Below are 17,996 nucleotides of genomic sequence, written 5' to 3'. Positions count from 1 at the left end.
TGTCAATGCATGGCCAGCACTATTCTCCCTGAAGATCTTGCGTCAATGAATTGCAAGGAGGACCAGGAGAAGGAAGGGCAGCTTAAGAAAGAAAGAAAAAAAGAGTTTGGATTTGATATCCTGCTTTATCACTACCTTATCACTACAGCCAATGTGATGCAGTGGTTAAGAGCGGTGGACTTGTAATCTGGTGAACCGGGTTCACTTCCTCGCTCCTCCACCTGCAGCTGCTGGGTGGCCTTGGGCTAGTCACACTTCTCTGCAGTCTCTTAGCCTCACTCACCTCACAGTTTGTTGTGGGGGAGGAAGGGAAAGGAGAATGTTAGCCGCTTTGAGACTCCTTAGGGTCATGATAAAGCGGGATATCAAATCCAAAGTCTTCTTCTTCGTAAGGAGTCTCAAAGCGGCTAACAATCTCCTTTCCCTTCCTCCCCTACAACAAACACTCTGTGAGGTGAGTGGGGCTGAGAGACTTCAGAGAAATGTGACTAGCCCAAGGTCACCCAGCAGCTGCATGTGGAGGAGCGGGGAATCGAACCCAGTTCACCAGATTACGAGTCCCACCACACTTAACCACTACACCACACTGGCCCTTAATTTAACTGTTCCCAGAGCAGGACTAGGGATGGAGGGACACACTGAAGTCAGGCCCAGCCCAAAACTCTGAAGGGATGGGACTAAATGTTAATGGTTAAGGCAGGGTTCCCCCAAACTTGGGTCTCCGGCTGGTTTTGGGCTACATCTCCCATCATGCCTGAGCACTGGTCCTGCTGGCTAGGGACAATGGGAGTTGTAGTCCAAAAACAGATGGAGATCCAAGTTTGGGAAACCCTGGTTTATACGTGCAGAGAAGAAGCAGTGGAAAAGCACCAAACACAGAGGAAACCGGCAGAGAAAACAAGGGAGAAAGAACCCTGTGTGCTGCAGAGATGTCAATAATGTTTCAGAGAGGCACTGCAAAGGGACAAACGTCTGAATTGCCTGGAGAGAATCCGTATTCAGTCTCAGAATCTGTGTCCAGAAATTGGACTTTCTGTGGAACGTCAAGGCTTGCTTTCTCCTTCGCCAGCCAACACTTGTTTCTCTTTGTTCATGTTGTATCTCCAACTGGCGTGGGGAAGATATTTAGTTCATGCCTCCAGCAGAAAAGCAAGTACGTCTTGAGAGGCGGCGTGAAGGCCTTAGGAGGATCTCATAGGGCGAACGTGGAGAAGCGTGTGGTTTTCCCACGTGGCGTTTCTGCAGCAAAGAGGCGTCCTGAGAATCTTGGTGATGTGAAACAAAGCCTGATCTCTAAATTGGCATGTGCAGAGCAGGCCTTGCTTGTGGACTCCTTCATGAAGGCATCAAAATTGTTGTGTTATTTCCATAACAGATTGGAGGGAGGGGGATTTGCAGTGGCAGTTAGGCACTTAATCAGAGCTTGCATCCGCAAGTTTTTATAACTACCGTACAGAATCAGAAATCTCCCATAGCTGGAGATGTCTCTGAATTCAGCTCACATGTAAGGGCCATAAAGGTTTGTTAGTGCAACCAGCTACCAATTCACTACCTAGCCTGGTTCAAGACATTAATTCACAAACCCCAAACAACTTCACACCTTCAGGACTGCCTGATTCCTTATGCTCCAATCCTATTCACAGAGATCTTCTGGGGTGCTTTTGAAGGTCCCCAATGCCCCTGAGGCTCAGTTGGCCTTTACCATGTCAAGTGGTGTCCTGTGGAACTCCTTGCCACTAGAGGTGCAGAAGGAGTCACCCTCCCTGTCTTCTTTTTGTGATCTTCTGAAACCTCTGTTGTTCGGAATGCGAATATTTTACCAACCCATATTTATGGGTGGTTTTGTTGCTGTAATTGTGACATGTCTTTAATGTTATACCCTGATTTGTTTATGAAAGTGTGTTTTATAAATATCTAAATAAACAATAAATAAATAAACCCAGCCTCAAGAAACCAGGAAATATTCATAAACGATCATATACAATAATTTCAACACAAGGGGCAGTTGTATTATAGTTCTGATTAGCTTTTATTTTTTCCCTCTCTGACAGGCATGCACCCACCGCTAACCAATACAAGGGGTCATGGTGGAAATTTCTCAAAGGCTAAGACATGTGCTGATATAGAGATGCCAGCAAGCATATTTTAAGCCATCCAACCTTCTGCCAATATATTCTGATATAGCTTTGTCATGTCAATTAACATTATGCATAAAGATGCACCTATAACTTATATGCATTCTAAAGATATGTACTTCATAGTAAATTAGATTTCTTCTTCTCATAACAAATGTTTCACCTCTGGTCAGAAGGCATGGAATTAGATACTGGTTCATAATCAAACTACAGTGGTGCCCCGCAAGATGAATGCCTCGCAAGACGGAAAACTCGCTAGACAAAAGAGTTTTCCGTTTTGGAGGTGCTTCGCAAAACAAATTTCCTACGGGCTTGCTTCGCAAGACGACAATGTCTTGCGAGTTCCTGCTGTTTTTTTTTCCTTTCCCCCCCTTTTTCTAAGCCACTAAGATGCTTATCAGCTGATCCAATCAGCAGATAAGCCGCTAAAAGCCGCTAAAAGCCGCTAAAAGCCGCTAAAAGCCGCTAAAACCACTAAAAGCGCTAATCCGCTAATCCTTCAATGGGCTTGCTTCGCAAGACGAAAAAAACGCTAGATGAAGAGAATCACAGAACGGATTCTTTTCGTCTTGCGAGGCACCACTGTAAATTGAGAGTGGGGGCCCCGCATACATTTTTGTGCAATGGCTTGTCGCAGGGTTGCCATATGTCAAAAAGTGAAAACCCGGACACAAAAAGCTGTTGAGCTTAAATTTCGTTCCGTCCAGATGCTGCTAATGTCCAGGAAATACCTGCTGTGTCCAAAAATTTCCTGCCGTAGGACAACCCTGGCTTGTAATAATGCATGACTGCCACAATTTAGAACCAGCATTCTGGATCAACTAACTTCATTGGCTTCAGTGATGCAGAACCCATCTCTTCCCCAATGCTGTCAGATGCAGGATTAGCACAGGATAAAGTTGGAATCTCTAGGAATCATAATCTGCTGTAAGGAGTTGCTAATAATAATAATCCTCTGCGAAGCATTATCTGCAAGTACCGTATTTTTCGCCCTATAGGACGCACCGTCCCATAAGGCGCACCTAGTTTTTTGGGGGGGAAATAAAGGGAAAAAAATTATTTCCCCCCCAGGCGCGGGGCTGGGGCGGGGGAGGCCCGAGCTTCCCCCGACCCCAGCCCCCAAACAGGCAGCTCTCTGCAAGCCGTGGGAGCCCAGCGCTGGCTCCCACTGCTTGCGGAGAGGTCCGCGAAGCCTGGACGCGCTGATCTCAGCGCGCGCAGGCTTCGGCATGCTGGCAACTCTCCACAAGCAGCGGGAGCACTCCCGCTGCTTGCGGAGAGGTCCGCGAAGCCTGGAGAGCGAGAGGGGTCGGTGCGCACCGGCCCCTCTCGCTCTCCAGGCTTCAGCGAAAGCCTGCATTCGCCCCATAGGATGCACACACATTTCCCCTTCATTTTTGGAGGGGAAAAATGCGTCCTATAGGGCGAAAAATACGGTAAGTATGGAGATGGAGGGGATATGGCTGCCTCTGCTTTCATAACTTTTGACATAACCTGCCCCATGTCCCAATGTCATTACACCTTGCATTTCCCTGCCAACCAATGATATAAAGTAGAGGGAGAGAAATGTACTGTGTAAGAACAGGAAGTCATGTGGTAGGAACTGAAAGGGATCACCCTTTGGGGCAGCAATCCCATGGTTTTTTTTGGAGAGTGTGTGCAAAATAAAGAGCGTAGGAGGACACCAACTTACCGTCACAGTTATGTAGAAGATTCTTACTCTGCTTGGAATGCTCCTCTTCCTCCGGGATGGTTTCCATAAGTTGGTAGCCCTTGTAGCTTGGATAGAGTCCATGGGATGTCAAGGGATCATCATCCAGATACTGATCTGAGATGGTGGGGCTGCTCTTGTCTCCTTCGTGCCAATGAAGACCCAGGTCTGAAGCACAGGAAGACTCCAGAGAAGTAGGGTCATGAGAAGATGATGAGAAGTCATCAGATTCTCCACTCTCCTGGCTAAAGGTGCTTCCATCGTCTGAAGCTTCAGAGTAACGTTCGTAAGACCCATCATCGCTGTCTTCTAAGCCCTCGTCTCCTTCTTCGGTGGGATGGGGATCCGCTTTGCTTCCCAGGTTGGCGAAGGAAGAAGATATGGAGTCGCCTGCTTCTTGGACAGCCTCATAGACCCGAGACATCCATGAGGACAAGGGCTGGAAGAAACTCTGGACATCCTGGGCAGACATGCTTTTTTGAACACCATGAACAAGTAAAGTGATGGGTCATAAACTCCAGCTGTTCATCTCTGCCAGCATGCCAGACTCAGAGGTCTGCGAGCTACAGAATAAGCATTGCAAAAGGTTATCAAAAATTTAAAAAATCGCCTGCCCCCCTTTTAACCTCTTTGTCAGACCTACTAAAATTATCCAAGCTGAGAGAAAGAAAGAGAGCACAGAAAAGAGAAAGGAGAAGTGTCCGCACACCACAAACCAGAAGGAGAAAATGCTTTCACCCAAATTTGCAACACAACCAGGGATTCACCATAGCGAAAGCACAGGATGAATGCCAAAAGTTAACCTATAACTCGGTAATGCAAGGGATGGTTCAAACCATGTTTACAGGTTCCCCAAATAACAATAAAGCAGACAATGTTGGGGTGGGTGCAGAGGTTTAAATTCCCCCGCTGAACACAGGAGATGGATGGGGATGTAAATCGTACACTCCCCATTCAACAGTTGATTGATCGGCTGGGGTGTCTGCATGTGCCTATACATGTGTGTATATGTTTGCGAGTGTTCATGTGCAGGATAGCCACAGCCATTCCTGGCATGTGGCCAGCAGAGGATTGGCAAAGGGGAATCAAGACCCTTCCTCCGTTCCGGATGTAATTGGAAGGCCACATTTTAGCATAAGCAATAGTTTGCACCTGCATCCAAACCAATAAACTAGGGTTTGCATTTCCCCTGCAAACCATCGGTTTAAATTCTGGTATGGAGGCTGGGTGCAAATTACAGTTTGCTAGGTTGGTTGTAACAGCAAATTATGGTTTGCATTGATCAGTGAGTGAGTGATTGACTCGGAGCACATGAAGGAAGGTGCCTAAGGCTCAATCGCATAATGCCTTTTCATGCCACCTGAACCAGTACAGTGGTACCTCAGGTTAAATACTTAATTTGTTCCGGAGGTCCGTACTTAACCTGAAACTGTTCTTAACCTGAAGCACCACTTTAGCTAATGGGGCCTCCTGCTGCTGCCGCGCCGCCGGAGCACGATTTCTGTTCTCATCCTGAAGCAAAGTTCTTAACCTGAAGCACAATTTCTGGGTTAGCGGAATCTGTAACCTGAAGCGTATGTAACCTGAAGCGTATGTAACCCGAGGTACCACTGTATTTGCTACACTTGCTGTCTCTAATCCTCTGGTATGAAGTTCCCCATAATTTCAAATAAAACTGTCTTGGAATCCGAAACAAAGTGGCTCGCCACCAAATAATTGTTTCCCATTAATCATACTCCTGTTTAGTTTTTACTTTCATCCCAACCCTTTTAAGAACATGTGCTTTGCCTTGGAGGAAAATGAATGGCAATAACTAATTGCATTCTCCATTGTTTCCGATGCATTAAAAAAAAAGGAAGCAAACTCTATATTGTACAAATCTGACACCCACTGTTCATTAACGGCTAGGAGCAGGTTCTAAAATGCAAGGTTGCCATACAGAGCAAATGTGCTGGAACAGTACAAAAAGCACAATCGCAGAAGTCTCTGGAATACCTGAGCGCAAAGCAAGGCTTCCTGCAAAAGCAGATGCAAAAGGGTTGTTCAGCTTGAGCTGATAGAAACTCGAACAACCCAGAAAGGGGGTCTATGTGTTAGGCTTGCAGGCTGAATGGAATAGCTCCATAGAAGAGCATGCAAAAGGCCTTGGTTCAATCCTCAGACCTCTCTAAGGAAGCAGGGAGAAGCTCTGGAACTCTGGAGCCATCAAAAGTAGAACTTTTATAATCACCCAGTTTCAATGCAACAACACAGGGTTGTTGTTGTTGTTTTAAAAAAAAGGAGACTAATTGTACGATCGGCAGACAGTCAGCACATGATAAGCACATACCCTCTAACTTTCCTCAGATGAAAAACAGGGACATTTCTCACTCCCTGCAAATGACCCTCCTTGACACACACACACACCCCATTTTTTGTCCCTCCCCAGCCTACAGAACATTTTCTGTCAGAAGAAGGCTGAATGCCACCACCGCTTCACCAACGGGACACAGCACACAAGCCCTCCACTGTCCCGAGAAAACCACTTAATCCCAATTTTGTTTTAATTTATTTAGGAAGGGGCAAGATTGGACACAGATGCACGAAGCATTTAAAAATAATCATCATCATCATCATCATCATCATCATCATCATCAAGACTCCTCATCCTTTCTTCCCTCTCAGGGAGGCCCTGGCCTCTGCCTGCCCCTCAGAGCTGGCACGTCCCATGGGGCTGGGCCTCAGTACCGGCAACTTCTCCTCCTCTTTGCCTGCTTTCCACCGGCCATTATGAGCTGCTTTTCCAGCTGCACTGGCTCCCGGTGGAGTACAGGGTCAGGTTTAAGGTGCTGGTTTTGACCTTTAAAGCCCTTCACAGCCTAGGACCCTCGTACCTATGGGACCGCCTCTCCTGGTATGCCCCACGGAGGACCCTAAGGTCCATAAATAGCAACACCCTAGAGGTCCTGGGCCCTAAGGAAGTTAGATTAGCCTCAATCAGAGCCAGGGCCTTCTCAACACTGGCTCCGGACTGGTGGAACGCTCTGTCTCATGAGACCAGGGCCCTGCAGGATCTGATTTCTTTCCGCAGGCTTGCTGGTCAGACCTCACCTGGAGTATTGTGTCCAGTTCTGGGCACCACAGTTCAAGAAGGACACTGACAAACTGGAACGTGTCCAGAGGAGGGCAACCAAAATGGTCAAAGGCCTGGAAACGATGCCTTATGAGGAACGGCTAAGGGAGCTGGGCATGTTTAGCCTGGAGAAGAGGAGGTTAAGGGGTGATATGATAGCCATGTTCAAATATATAAAAGGATGTCACATAGAGGAGGGAGAAAGGTTGTTTTGTGCTGCTCCAGAGAAGCGGACACGGAGCAATGGATCCAAACTACAAGAAAGAAGATTCCACCTAAACATTAGGAAGAACTTCCTGACAGTAAGAGCTGTTCGACAGTGGAATTTGCTGCCAAGGAGTGTGGTGGAGTCTCCTACTTTGGAGGTCTTTAAGCAGAGGCTTGACAACCATATGTCAGGAGTGCTCTGATGGTGTTTCCTGCTTGGCAGGGGGTTGGACTCGATGGCCCTTGTGGTCTCTTCCAACTCTATGATTCTATGATTCTATGAATCAACTTGATCCCCTCCCCCTCTTTCCTTTTTCCTTTCTCCTTCTGTGACGGAACTCCTATTTGGGGACTTCCCTGGCTTTTTTCCGGCCCATGTAGGACCAGTCTGGATAGTTGGTCTTGGTGAAGATTTGACGTTTTCATCCCCCAAAAAAGTTTTTGATTTGAGTTTCTACTGAAATGAGGCCGCATTTTAATGTTGTATTTTAATCTTGTTTTTAAGTTGTATTTTAATCAATTGTTTTATACCTGGTGTTAGCCGCCCTGAGCCCAGTCTTGGCTGGGGAGGGCGGGGTATAAATAAACATCATCATTATTATTATTATTATTATTATTATTATTATTATTATTATTATTATTGGAGGAGGCCAGCAGCAGCAACCATAAAGAGGCAACGGTATGCTCCATCAGAAACCGCTGCTGCCGGCGCTCCCCCTCCCCAAGCTCAGTGGCGCTGGGGGAAATTGAGACATTCCAGGATCAAATCAGAAACCAAGATGGCTTTCATAATCCCAGGACTCTCCCTGCAAAATAGGGTCCCTGGAGGGTATGTAAACATACATGTCTGAATGAGCTCTTTGGCCTAGAAATTCAGAACCAACTGGATATGGCAGAAGCAGTGGCGTAGCGTGGGGGGTGCCAAGGGTGCCGGCCGCACCGGGCGCAACATCTGGGGGGGCGCGAGTCCAGAGGGAAGGGACAAGTTCCTTCCTCCGCCGGGCTCCCTGCAGCCACCGCCAGCCTTGCGCCCTAGCGCGCGCGCGCGCGCGCCCCGCCGCCGCTACGGCTGCGCTCCACTCACTGCTTGCAGGAGGAGCAGCCGCTGCAGCAGCGCCGCCACCGACGCCTGGCCGGCACGGGCAGCCTCCACACCCCGACGCGCCGCCGGGCCTCGCCGCGCCCTGCGCTGCGTGCCCGGGTGTCAAGTCGCAGCCCGAGCTATTCTGGGGCTCCCTTGTGACTCAGCAGCAGCGCCGGTGCAAAGGGGAAGCGCCGCGCCAGAAACTGGGAGCGGGGCGAGGGGAGAAGGCAGGTGATCTCCACGGGCTTAGCCAGACGGGCTGCGCAACGCCCCCGCTCGGTCCCACCAGCCCAGCCCTGTGGGCCCTGGCACGATCAACCTGGGCCGGTGGTGGTGGCCTACCTGGCAGGGTTGTTTTGACAAGGAAGGCACGAGAAACCTGTCTGCAAAGGGGGAAGGGCCGCGGGAGCAGGTGGCAAGCCCCGGCTGGCGGGGAGGGTCAGCGGCATGGGAGGCGCGCGCCCGGGCGCGGGAGGAACAGGCCGGAGGTGGGAGCGCTCTCCGCGCCTCAACTTGGAAGCAAACCTTCCGCCCTTCTGCCAGGCAGCAGCTCCCCACGACTGAGGCCGTAAGCGGGACACGCCCCCGGGGGGCAGCAACTGGTCTCCCAGAGGCCCCCTGCCTCTGGTCCTCTGCCAACATGTCTAGCCCCCTTTTAAAGAATGCTTTAGCTGAGATTCCTGCATTGCAGGGGGTCGGACTAGATGACCCTCAGTGTCCCTTCCAACTCTCCACCTCTAGGATCTATAAAGCCACCTAAAACGAGGGATCACCACAATCTGTAGCTGCAAAGCTGTAGCTTGAACGGCCTTTTGCTCCCAGCCTCCCACCCATTCTGCCCCTTCCCCCTTCTAAAAACGTTGTAACCTTTCTGCAAGCACAACTTTCATAATCCCCCTTTGGTTTTGCCAATTTGAAAGTAGGCAGGGAGAGACAGGGGTTGGTTTTTTTGCTTGTTTGTTTTTAAAGTGACAGTATAAAAGAGAGTGGTCAGTTCTTGTTATGTTTCCAAAATAAAGGTTTGTTTGTGAAGAATCATTTTTAACTGACAAACAACGTATTTTAAAGGGAAAAAACCTATTCCCTACATTGCATCATCATACTGAATAAACTGCCAGATGGGTGGGGTATAAATAATAATAATAATAATAATAATAATAATAATAATAATAATAATAATAATAATAATAATATATAATCTCTATGTGTGTGGGAGTTTCAAAAGTGTCAAGGATAAACAAAGTATTTTATAAAGGGTCTCATTACCTTCCTCTCCTGGGGGGAGGGGGAGAGGTCTGGAGGCTGCAGTGTCCACCCCTCCCTTTGCCCCTGGATTGCAAACCAGCCATCTATCATGTTTCCTGGGCCACTTCCTGTGGGGCACTTGCCCCTTCTCCCTACAGCCCCATCACTCTTGCTCCTTGGGGTGCTCAGGCTGGAGAATACAACTCTTAACCTTGGTCCTGGGTTTGAGTCCCCTGTTGGGCAAAAGATGGGGTTGGACTAAATGAGCCCTGTGGTCCCTTTCCAACTCTGCAAGGATGATTAGCTCCTTCGGCCTACACTTCTCAACTGAGCGGCCTAATAGAACCATAGAAAAGAGACCCCCCAGGGCACATGGAGCCAGTGGCGTAGCGTGGGGAGTGCAGGGGGGCCCGGGCGCACCGGGCGCAACATCTGGGGGTTAGGGTTAGGGGGCACAAATCCATGGGTTAGGGGGCGCAAATCCACGGGTTAGGGGGCGCAAATTATTTGCCTTGCCCCGGGTGCTGACAACCCACGCTACGCCACTGGGCAGAAGCAGCCACGTTTGTTTATTTCAGTCTTCCTTAACCCGAAGCTTTTGACTACAACTCCCATCAGAAAGCATGACCAACCATTAGGGGGATGAGAGCAGCAGTCCTTCAACATCTGGAGGACATTGGGTTGGGGAAACCTAGTTCACGGATCTGCCCCGCTGACAGTGATGGGAGAAGGGGACTAAATCTTTTCCCCAAAGTTGCACAGGGGTGAATCTTTCCCCTGCCTGAACCTCGCCTCCTAGCGCTTTGTATAAGCTAAACAAGATATGGCTTAGGGCCCCACTCTCTTGGGGGCCCCCAAAAAAATTTAAAGGGGGGAAAAACTGGATGCACATTTCCAAAATATAAGATAAAAAAAACCCCACAATTATTATTCCATGTTATAGCAAGTTTCGAGAGACTAGATTATGAGTCTTTGTAAATTGTGTTTCTAAAGGAACTTTTGTTATTGCCAAATGCCAATGTGTTTGCGTTATTAAGTTTGTTATGAATAAAAAATCATTTTAAGTTAGAGCTTAATAATTATTTCACTATTAATATACTTCCTCTTAATTGTATTTCAGTTCAACTATTACTTTGATAAAATACATATTTTGTTATGTGCAAATTGCTTTAGATACCTATTAGGTCCATAAATTACCATATAGCATATATTCAACACAAAAAACAGCAACAATTTGTTGTTGACAAAGGACAGCTGGACATATAAAGGGCCCCATTAACTTCAGTAGCTTAGGGCCTCATCAAACCTAAATCTGGCCCTGTTGTCACTGTAGCCCATTTGCCCCCTAAAGTAAAGGTAAAAGGACCCCTGACTGTTAGGTCCAGTCGCGGCCGACTCTGGGGTTGTGGTGCTCATCTCGCATTAGTGGCCAAGGGAGCCGGGGTACAGCTTCTGGGTCATGTGGCCAGCATGACTAAGCCGCTTCTGGCGAACCAGAGCAGCGCACGGAAACACCGTTTACCTTCCCGCTGGAGTGGTACCTATTTATCTACTTGCACTTTGACGTGCTTTCAAACTGCTAGGTTGGCAGGAGCTGGGACCGAGCAACGGGAGCTCACCCCGTCGCGGGGATTCGAACCGCCGACCATCTGATCGGCAAGCCCTAGGCTCAGTGGTTTAACCCACAGCGCCACCCACGTCCCTATTTCCCCCCTAATCTGGTTCAAATACCAGAAGTGAGTTTGATTGGGAGGAAACTGGGAGGGGCTGGAGTGGAGGATGCAAAGCAGGGAAGATTTCGCTCCCCTAAACTGCACACCCTTTAGTTACCAAAGTCGCCCCCACTTCCCTTTCGCTATGTGAAACCAGCAGAGGCGGATGAACAAATGGGAGCGCCCCATTGCATCCTAAATGTGGTCCCCAGACTTGATATGTGTCAAAGAGGTGTCAAATTTCCTTCAAGATAGGGCATGCATGAACACAAAGGCTGTTTAGGGCAAATTCTTCTTCCTCTTGGTACATCCATTACAACCCCCATCCCAAGACAACAGAGCGAACAGGTAAATGTTCTAAATAGCTTTGACATCACCTTGCCCATTTTAGCAAAAAGGAAAAAGTGTTTCCTACTTCAGTTCCCCAGTATAATTCATAAGTAGCAGCACTGTCTCTATATATACACACCCAAGGCTACAACAATACAAATGCCATCTTTCTCCCACAGTACAGGCTGCGGTTCAAGGCGATATGAGCCTTTCCATTATAAATACCACATTTTAAAGGATTTACTTGTCAATCATGTAAGAATTACTTTCAAATGCAAATCACTAGAGCGTGCAGGCAAGTCTTCTCAGCCCCCAGGCCCCCCCCCCTTTTCCTCCCACTTTCCTCAGTTTTTAAAACCTACCCTGTTTATTAATAATTCACATTTTTTAAAAGCTTTGGTAAATATATGTTTGCACTGCCGTCTGTGGCAGCTCCAAAAAGCACCGACGCCCACAACGCAGCGAAGGAGAGATGTTGTCATTTTATTTAAGGCCCTGGCATTGCAATACTTGTCAGGAGAAAGAAAGACTTTGCAAAGCTCTCAACAAAGGGAACTTTTTAACAGAGTGATATCGGCGTTTGTGTAACAGTGAGAGCGTGGCGGAGAACAAAACAAAAGGAACCTAGCGCAAGCTCCCTGATGCAAGCTACGCGATGCAAGACCTCTCCTCACATTTCTGGAAACAGGTACGGATCTGTGAGAGGAGAAGGAGCAGGGACGCCTTTCCCTGCACTGCTTCCCATTCCCAACTGCTGGCCTTCCTCATGGCACAGGAATATAAAACAGGATCAGGCCACAGCCCCACCTCATCCAGTATCCTGTTCCTAAAGCTGCCAACCAAATGCTAAATGGGATTTTGCTAGCAGGACCTGAGTGCAACAGTGAGCTCTCCCAGAGGCATAGCAAGGGCGGGAACCATTGCCCTGAGGCACAGTTTTTTCGAGGGCGCATTTTGGTGCGCCCACCCCAGGCGCCATGAAGACACGCTCCCCCCGACATTGAGCTCACCACCTGCAATTCCCATGTTGTCAGAGGCAGGTGCCAGGGTCAGGTCAAAAATAACTCACAAAGCATCAGTGTAGTTACCGTATTTTTTGCTCTATAAGACTCACTTTTTCTCTCCTAAAAAGTAAGGGGAAATGTGTGTGCGTCTTATGGAGCGAATGCAGGCTGCGCAGCTATCCCAGAAGCCAGAACAGCAAGAGGGATTGCTGCTTTCACTGTGCAGCGACCCCTCTTGCTGTTCTGGCTTCTGAGATTCAGAATATTTTTTTTCTTGTTTTTCTCCTCCAAAAACTAGGTGTGTCTTGTGGTCTGGTGCGTCTTATAGAGCAAAAAATACGGTAACTCTTTGTTCAAAGAAACCAAAAAGCTCAGGCTCAAGTAAGGCCAATTAACTCTTCCCAGTAGATCACGGTTTCCCAGATTTGGGTCTCTGGCTGTTTTTGGACTACAACTCCCATCGTCCCTAGTGAGCGGGACCGGTGGTCAGGGATGATGGGAACCGTAATCCAAAAACAGCTGGAGACCCAAGTTTTGCAAACTCTGCAGTTGATCTTGCCCAACCCTAACCTAACCCTACCTCCAACATTAACCCTAAACCTAACCCTACCTCTCAATGCCAAAGCAGCAGAAGGAGAACAGCCATCACCCAGTAGAAAGCACCCAAAAGGAAACACCATCAATTTCTCAGGTGGCTGTTGCCTCACATCCAAGACACCCCAGAAGATAAGAATAAAATATAGGAATTATTATTCTAGCGTTATTATGATATTTTACCATTTATTCTCGTAGAACCCATTGCTGTCAGAGCAAACGTAATGGCTGCATTGGCACGTCACGGTAAGCCATAGTTTAGTGTGGCACTCACAAGCCGGAATGAGCCAAAGTGAGCCCCACCTGCCCTGAATGTCCCCCTTTTGTCTCCCCCTCTGGTCCAGTGCACAACTTTAGCCACGCTTCTTTTTCATGAAACTCTCGGCTTGTCATTGGTGGGGCTTATAAAATACTCTGGTCACTTTCAAAGCAAGTCAACTCCAAGCCTTAATAATAATAATAATAATTTATTGTTTGTACCCTGCCCATCTGGCTGGGCCTCCCCAGCCACTCTGGGCGACTTCCACAGAGACCAAAAATACACTAAAATGTCACACATTAAAAACTTCCCTGAACAGGGCTGCCTTAAGATGTCTTCTGAATGTCAGGTAGTTGTTTATCGCTTTGACATCTGATGGGAGGGCGTTCCACAGTGCGAGCGCCACTACCAAGAAGCCTTGGTTAAACGAACCTGAGTTTGTTATAAACCACAAACCCCTGTTTGCATCCAAAAACAACCCTAAATATTCAGCAGAAATGAAGCAAAATGCTGTTGGGAGTCCTCTTCCTGGAGAATTTGTGCAAGCCTGAGACTCACATAGGATCATTCCAGCTTCTGCATGACACAGTACAGTGGTACCTCAGGTTAAGTATCTAATTCGTTCCAGAGGTCCGTTCTTAACCTGAAACTGTTCTTAACCTGAAGCACCACTTTAGCTAATGGGGCCTCCTGCTGCTGCCGCGCCGCCGGAGCCCGATTTCTGTTCTTATCCTGAAGCAAAGTTCTCAACCTGAAGCGTATGTAACCTGAAGCGTATGTAACCTGAGGTATCACTGTAATAATAATAATAATAATAATAATAATAATAATAATAATAATAATTTTATTATTATACCCCACTCATGTGGCTGGGTTTCCCTAGCCACTCTGGGAGGCTTGCAGCATATCTAAAAACATAAACAACAGGATGAAGAGGTGCTGAATGGCATCATCCAGACCTCTTTATCTGCCCTTACATTTTTTGCCCCACCTACTTTTACCTCTGGCCCCTCCTACCACCAGCATGTGGACCCTGGAAGGTTGCCCACAGGAAAATGTGGCCCTCAGAATCATACACCTGTGGAATTGGAAGGGGTCCAAATCGACCCAAACTCCAAGCCCCTGCCCAGAGGTGTCATCTTCTCAAGTTGATTGAGGGGAACTGATGGGATGTCCTAACATCTCAAGGAACCAGGAGGTGGAAACAAGCACCCTCTGAACATTCAGGGGGCCTACCCACCCCTCAAAAAAACACGGGGGGGGCAAAACTGCCTTGGCCTCTAGAAGCCAGCACCTATGCCCCCTGCAATACTGGAATCCGAACTAATCATTCAGGCCCAAGATGGAAAAGGTTTCCCATCCTGGCTAAATGATGGCTCTTTCATGTGACGTGCAAATGTGGCCAACGGGTGCCAGAAAGCAAAAGATAGCAATTCCAATCAATTTAAAGTTTTGCTAAAAGCAGGAGATTTCGACCTATTCCTTAAATTACTCGGATCCGATTTCTTTTAAGGAGTATGGCGGTACTTACCAAGGCTCTCGTGAACGGCCGACTTCTCTTTGTAGCGTTTACGTTTCCCGCGTTGTTCCAAGCAGGGGAGCCCCCCGATCTTCTCAAAGCACAGCTTCTTGTTGATGAAGAGGAAGAGGACCGCAAAGAGGACGATGAAGACCCCGACAGCTGAGAGGAACCCAATCGCTTCAGGAGTAACTGGCGGTGAGGAAAATCACAAGGAAGAAAGCACAAGGCGTTAAGCTGGCACTTTGCGGGGTCATGTCAGCAAATGGGCGTTCCCAGACGTGCAGAGGGTGACAACGCAGAGGGATTAAGCATTTGTAAGAAGAGGCAGGATTCCCGAGGGAGCCACAGGAAAGGGTAGGAAAAGAACAGGCCTGTTGCCTTTGGGCCCAGCTTGACGGCGCAACTGTAACCATGTCTACTCAGAAGGAAATCCTATGGAATTCGATGGCTCTCATGCCCAGGTAAGTGACATCAATGGTGTTCCATCTCCTTGGAACACAGAAGGTCCTTGGCACCTCTCGGAAGGGCTGTGAGGGAACCCCACCTGAAATCTTTAAGTGCCCGTGTCTGGCAATGTTGACGATGCTGAACTACGTGAACCAATGGTTGGACTCAGCCAAAGGCAGCTTCCTATGGTCCTCAGCAAGTTTAGGGTGGCAGCCTGACAGGTGTACAGGTATATGCCTCCTGGTCTTTGATTTGCTCTAGGAGCTGTATGGGCAAGCTACCCGGAAGATGAATTGTATTTCGAGGAGTTAGTGATCTGACATGGTTACCTTTCCTGCCTCTGTTCCTTCCCCCTACCTGGGGAAGTCACTTTGACACTTCTTGAGGGCTTCCAAGTGGCAGATGGAAGTGCTTGCTTGGTATGTATGTATATATTGCTTGCTGTTTAGAATAAAATATTTCATCTTCTCACTCATTTGTGCCTTTTTATTACTTCTGAATCTCATTTTAAAAGAACCACCTTGCATTTGGCAAGACAGAGAAAATGTTCCCCCTATTCTGAGTTCTTGCCTTCTGTCCCACTTAGGGACAGAAAAGTGTTAGAATTCCTGCTCCATGATCGCAGTCATGGGATTTTTGTCTATCACATGACGGTGTATATTTTGACTCCACAGAGTGGGATGTGACGGAGACAGGATGTTTGTGTTACTGTGTTCCGTGAAGTGGGACTACTGTCCTTTGTTCTTTTTCTCTTTGCTGTCTGATGCTAGAGAGGGAGGGAGCCATGTTGCAGTGCTCCGTGTGTGTTTATATGTAAATAAAGTAGATTAGCCAAAATGCTGAGTTGCTGAGGTCTGTCACGCATGAGGCGCAAACTCTGTGGATCCCTAAGTGTGCCAGTGTCGGTTGGCCTCGGTTGCTGTGATGTTTGGGCTGAAGAGAGCTTTTGAAGCTTCCGAACGATTGACAAGGAAGGAGAGAATATGCCAGTTGGGCATGTGTCTCTGCCAGGGTCCTACTCGAGTGTAGCCTGAACTCCTGACAAAAAGGACTGAGGATGTCAACCCAAAAGGAACATTGGAGAAGCACAAACAGCTCCTCTCTGCCTGCACCGTTTAGAAGTCCTGTCTCTTTGTCTGCTATTTTAGCTGTGGCACCCCTTTTGTGTTGTGCCCCCCCACACACACACACATACACGCGACAGCTAGTTTGCCACTAGTGCCAAGGCGCTTTCTCAAAATTCCAAACGTGCCCACTAGGGTCACTAGCCCCTGGCTTAGCTTAAGCAAAGCGGTGGTCTCATGTGCCTTCTGACCCCCTCCCCTTTTGTTGCTGTGGTTGGCATCCGTCTGTCTCCAGAGACCATGGAGTGCGCCTCCGGACATGAAGTCAAACTGCTGAAATAGCAGCACTAAAATGATCCCCTGCAGAATGCAAGCCCGGGCGGTGTTTATGGAGGCCCTGGGCTGCCCAGATGATGAGACACACACACACACACACACACACACACACACACACACAGCCTGGCTGATGTGGTCCAAAGGAAAGCAGAGCAAGACACTGAGCTCCAGCTTGGCTACAGGAGCTGATGGAAGGAGGCATTCAAGGCACCATCCAACCATCTTAAGGACTCCACTCTTGAGCCTTTTCGTCTCCTGAAGATTTCCTGCAAGGCAGCAGAGGTTCAGGATCAGAGTCTTCTTTCTCCTAGATGGGCTCCCTTTGCAGGTAGACAAGCCCCACCTGCCCCTCACTTCCCTCTACAGCACGTGCAGAAACTGCCTTATTGACCGCTGGACCCACGATTGGTTTGTCTGCTAGAGCCTGTCTTTGAATGAAGGGAAATCCCTAACTCATCCAGGGTTTGAAACCTGTCGGCTACCCTGACCTGATTTAGCTGGCCAGTTAATGCAGTTTCCCAGAGTATGGTTGCTGACCATCCCCTGGGATATGCTTAAATGTAATGCCCAGCGATGATCACAGAAGCCAGAAGTACAGGGATGGGATATATCGATGCCCTACCCCAATGAGTTTCTTGTCCTGCTCCAGGACAGGCAAGCAGTTAAATATATTATGCAAAAAAGGAAGGAAGGAAGGAAGGAAGGAAGGAAGGAAGGAAGGAAGGAAGGAAGGAAGGAAGGAAGGAAGGAACTCTGCAGAATGAATTATGCAAAGCGAGAAATTACACAACCATGCTAGAATTCCGTAATTTTTACAGGTTGCAGAAACCAGCCTTTCCTGGTGCAGGAGTCGGAGAAAGCTGCCAGCCACCATGCCCAAAGATTGCTCACTCTAGGAAAATTGACTACGAACCCCAAGATTTAGGATCCTCTCCAAACCTGTGCAAAAGATTTGCAGGGTTTTTGTTTTTTGTTTTTTTGCAGCGTTTTGCAGAGAAACCCCTGTGTTTTGCAGCACTCGCTCATTCAGCAGAGGAGATGGTCTCGGACACATGCAAGGCACAATCATCGGTGACAGCCTATTGCTACCACCGCAGCTTTCATTTTAAAAGGAAAGGGGGGGGGAGACTTTTTTAAGTGCACACAAAGCAATTCCTCAACTGCATCAGAGGGAGATTCAACCCGTGCACATTTAACTTTGGGGGGCAGCAGCATTGTCAGCCAAAGGCTCCTT

General features: G+C 48.1%; 1 protein-coding gene across 5 annotated transcripts in view; it reads right to left on the bottom strand.

Annotated features, from left to right (window-relative positions):
* The window catches only part of SYT16 (synaptotagmin 16), a 111,823-nt gene that overhangs the window by 42,170 nt on the left and 51,657 nt on the right, over positions 1–17,996 (bottom strand). For 4 of the 5 annotated variants that reach the window (XM_081192638.1, XM_081192640.1, XM_081192639.1 and 1 more), the window contains 2 exons: positions 14,925–15,104; positions 3,829–4,409 (listed from right to left, as the gene is read on the bottom strand). In XM_081192638.1, coding sequence (XP_081048764.1) covers positions 3,829–4,318 — 490 coding nt within the window. In that variant the 5' untranslated portion in view covers positions 4,319–4,409; positions 14,925–15,104. The remainder of the gene's footprint in view (positions 1–3,828; positions 4,410–14,924; positions 15,105–17,996) is intronic. The other variant, XM_081192637.1, reaches the window with a different exon arrangement.

Source organism: Podarcis bocagei, assembly GCF_964188305.1.
Source record: "Podarcis bocagei genome assembly, chromosome: 1".
NCBI lineage: Eukaryota > Metazoa > Chordata > Lepidosauria > Squamata > Lacertidae > Podarcis > Podarcis bocagei.
Note: the sequence above shows the minus strand (reverse complement) of the source record. Positions and strands in the feature narration are given on the sequence as shown.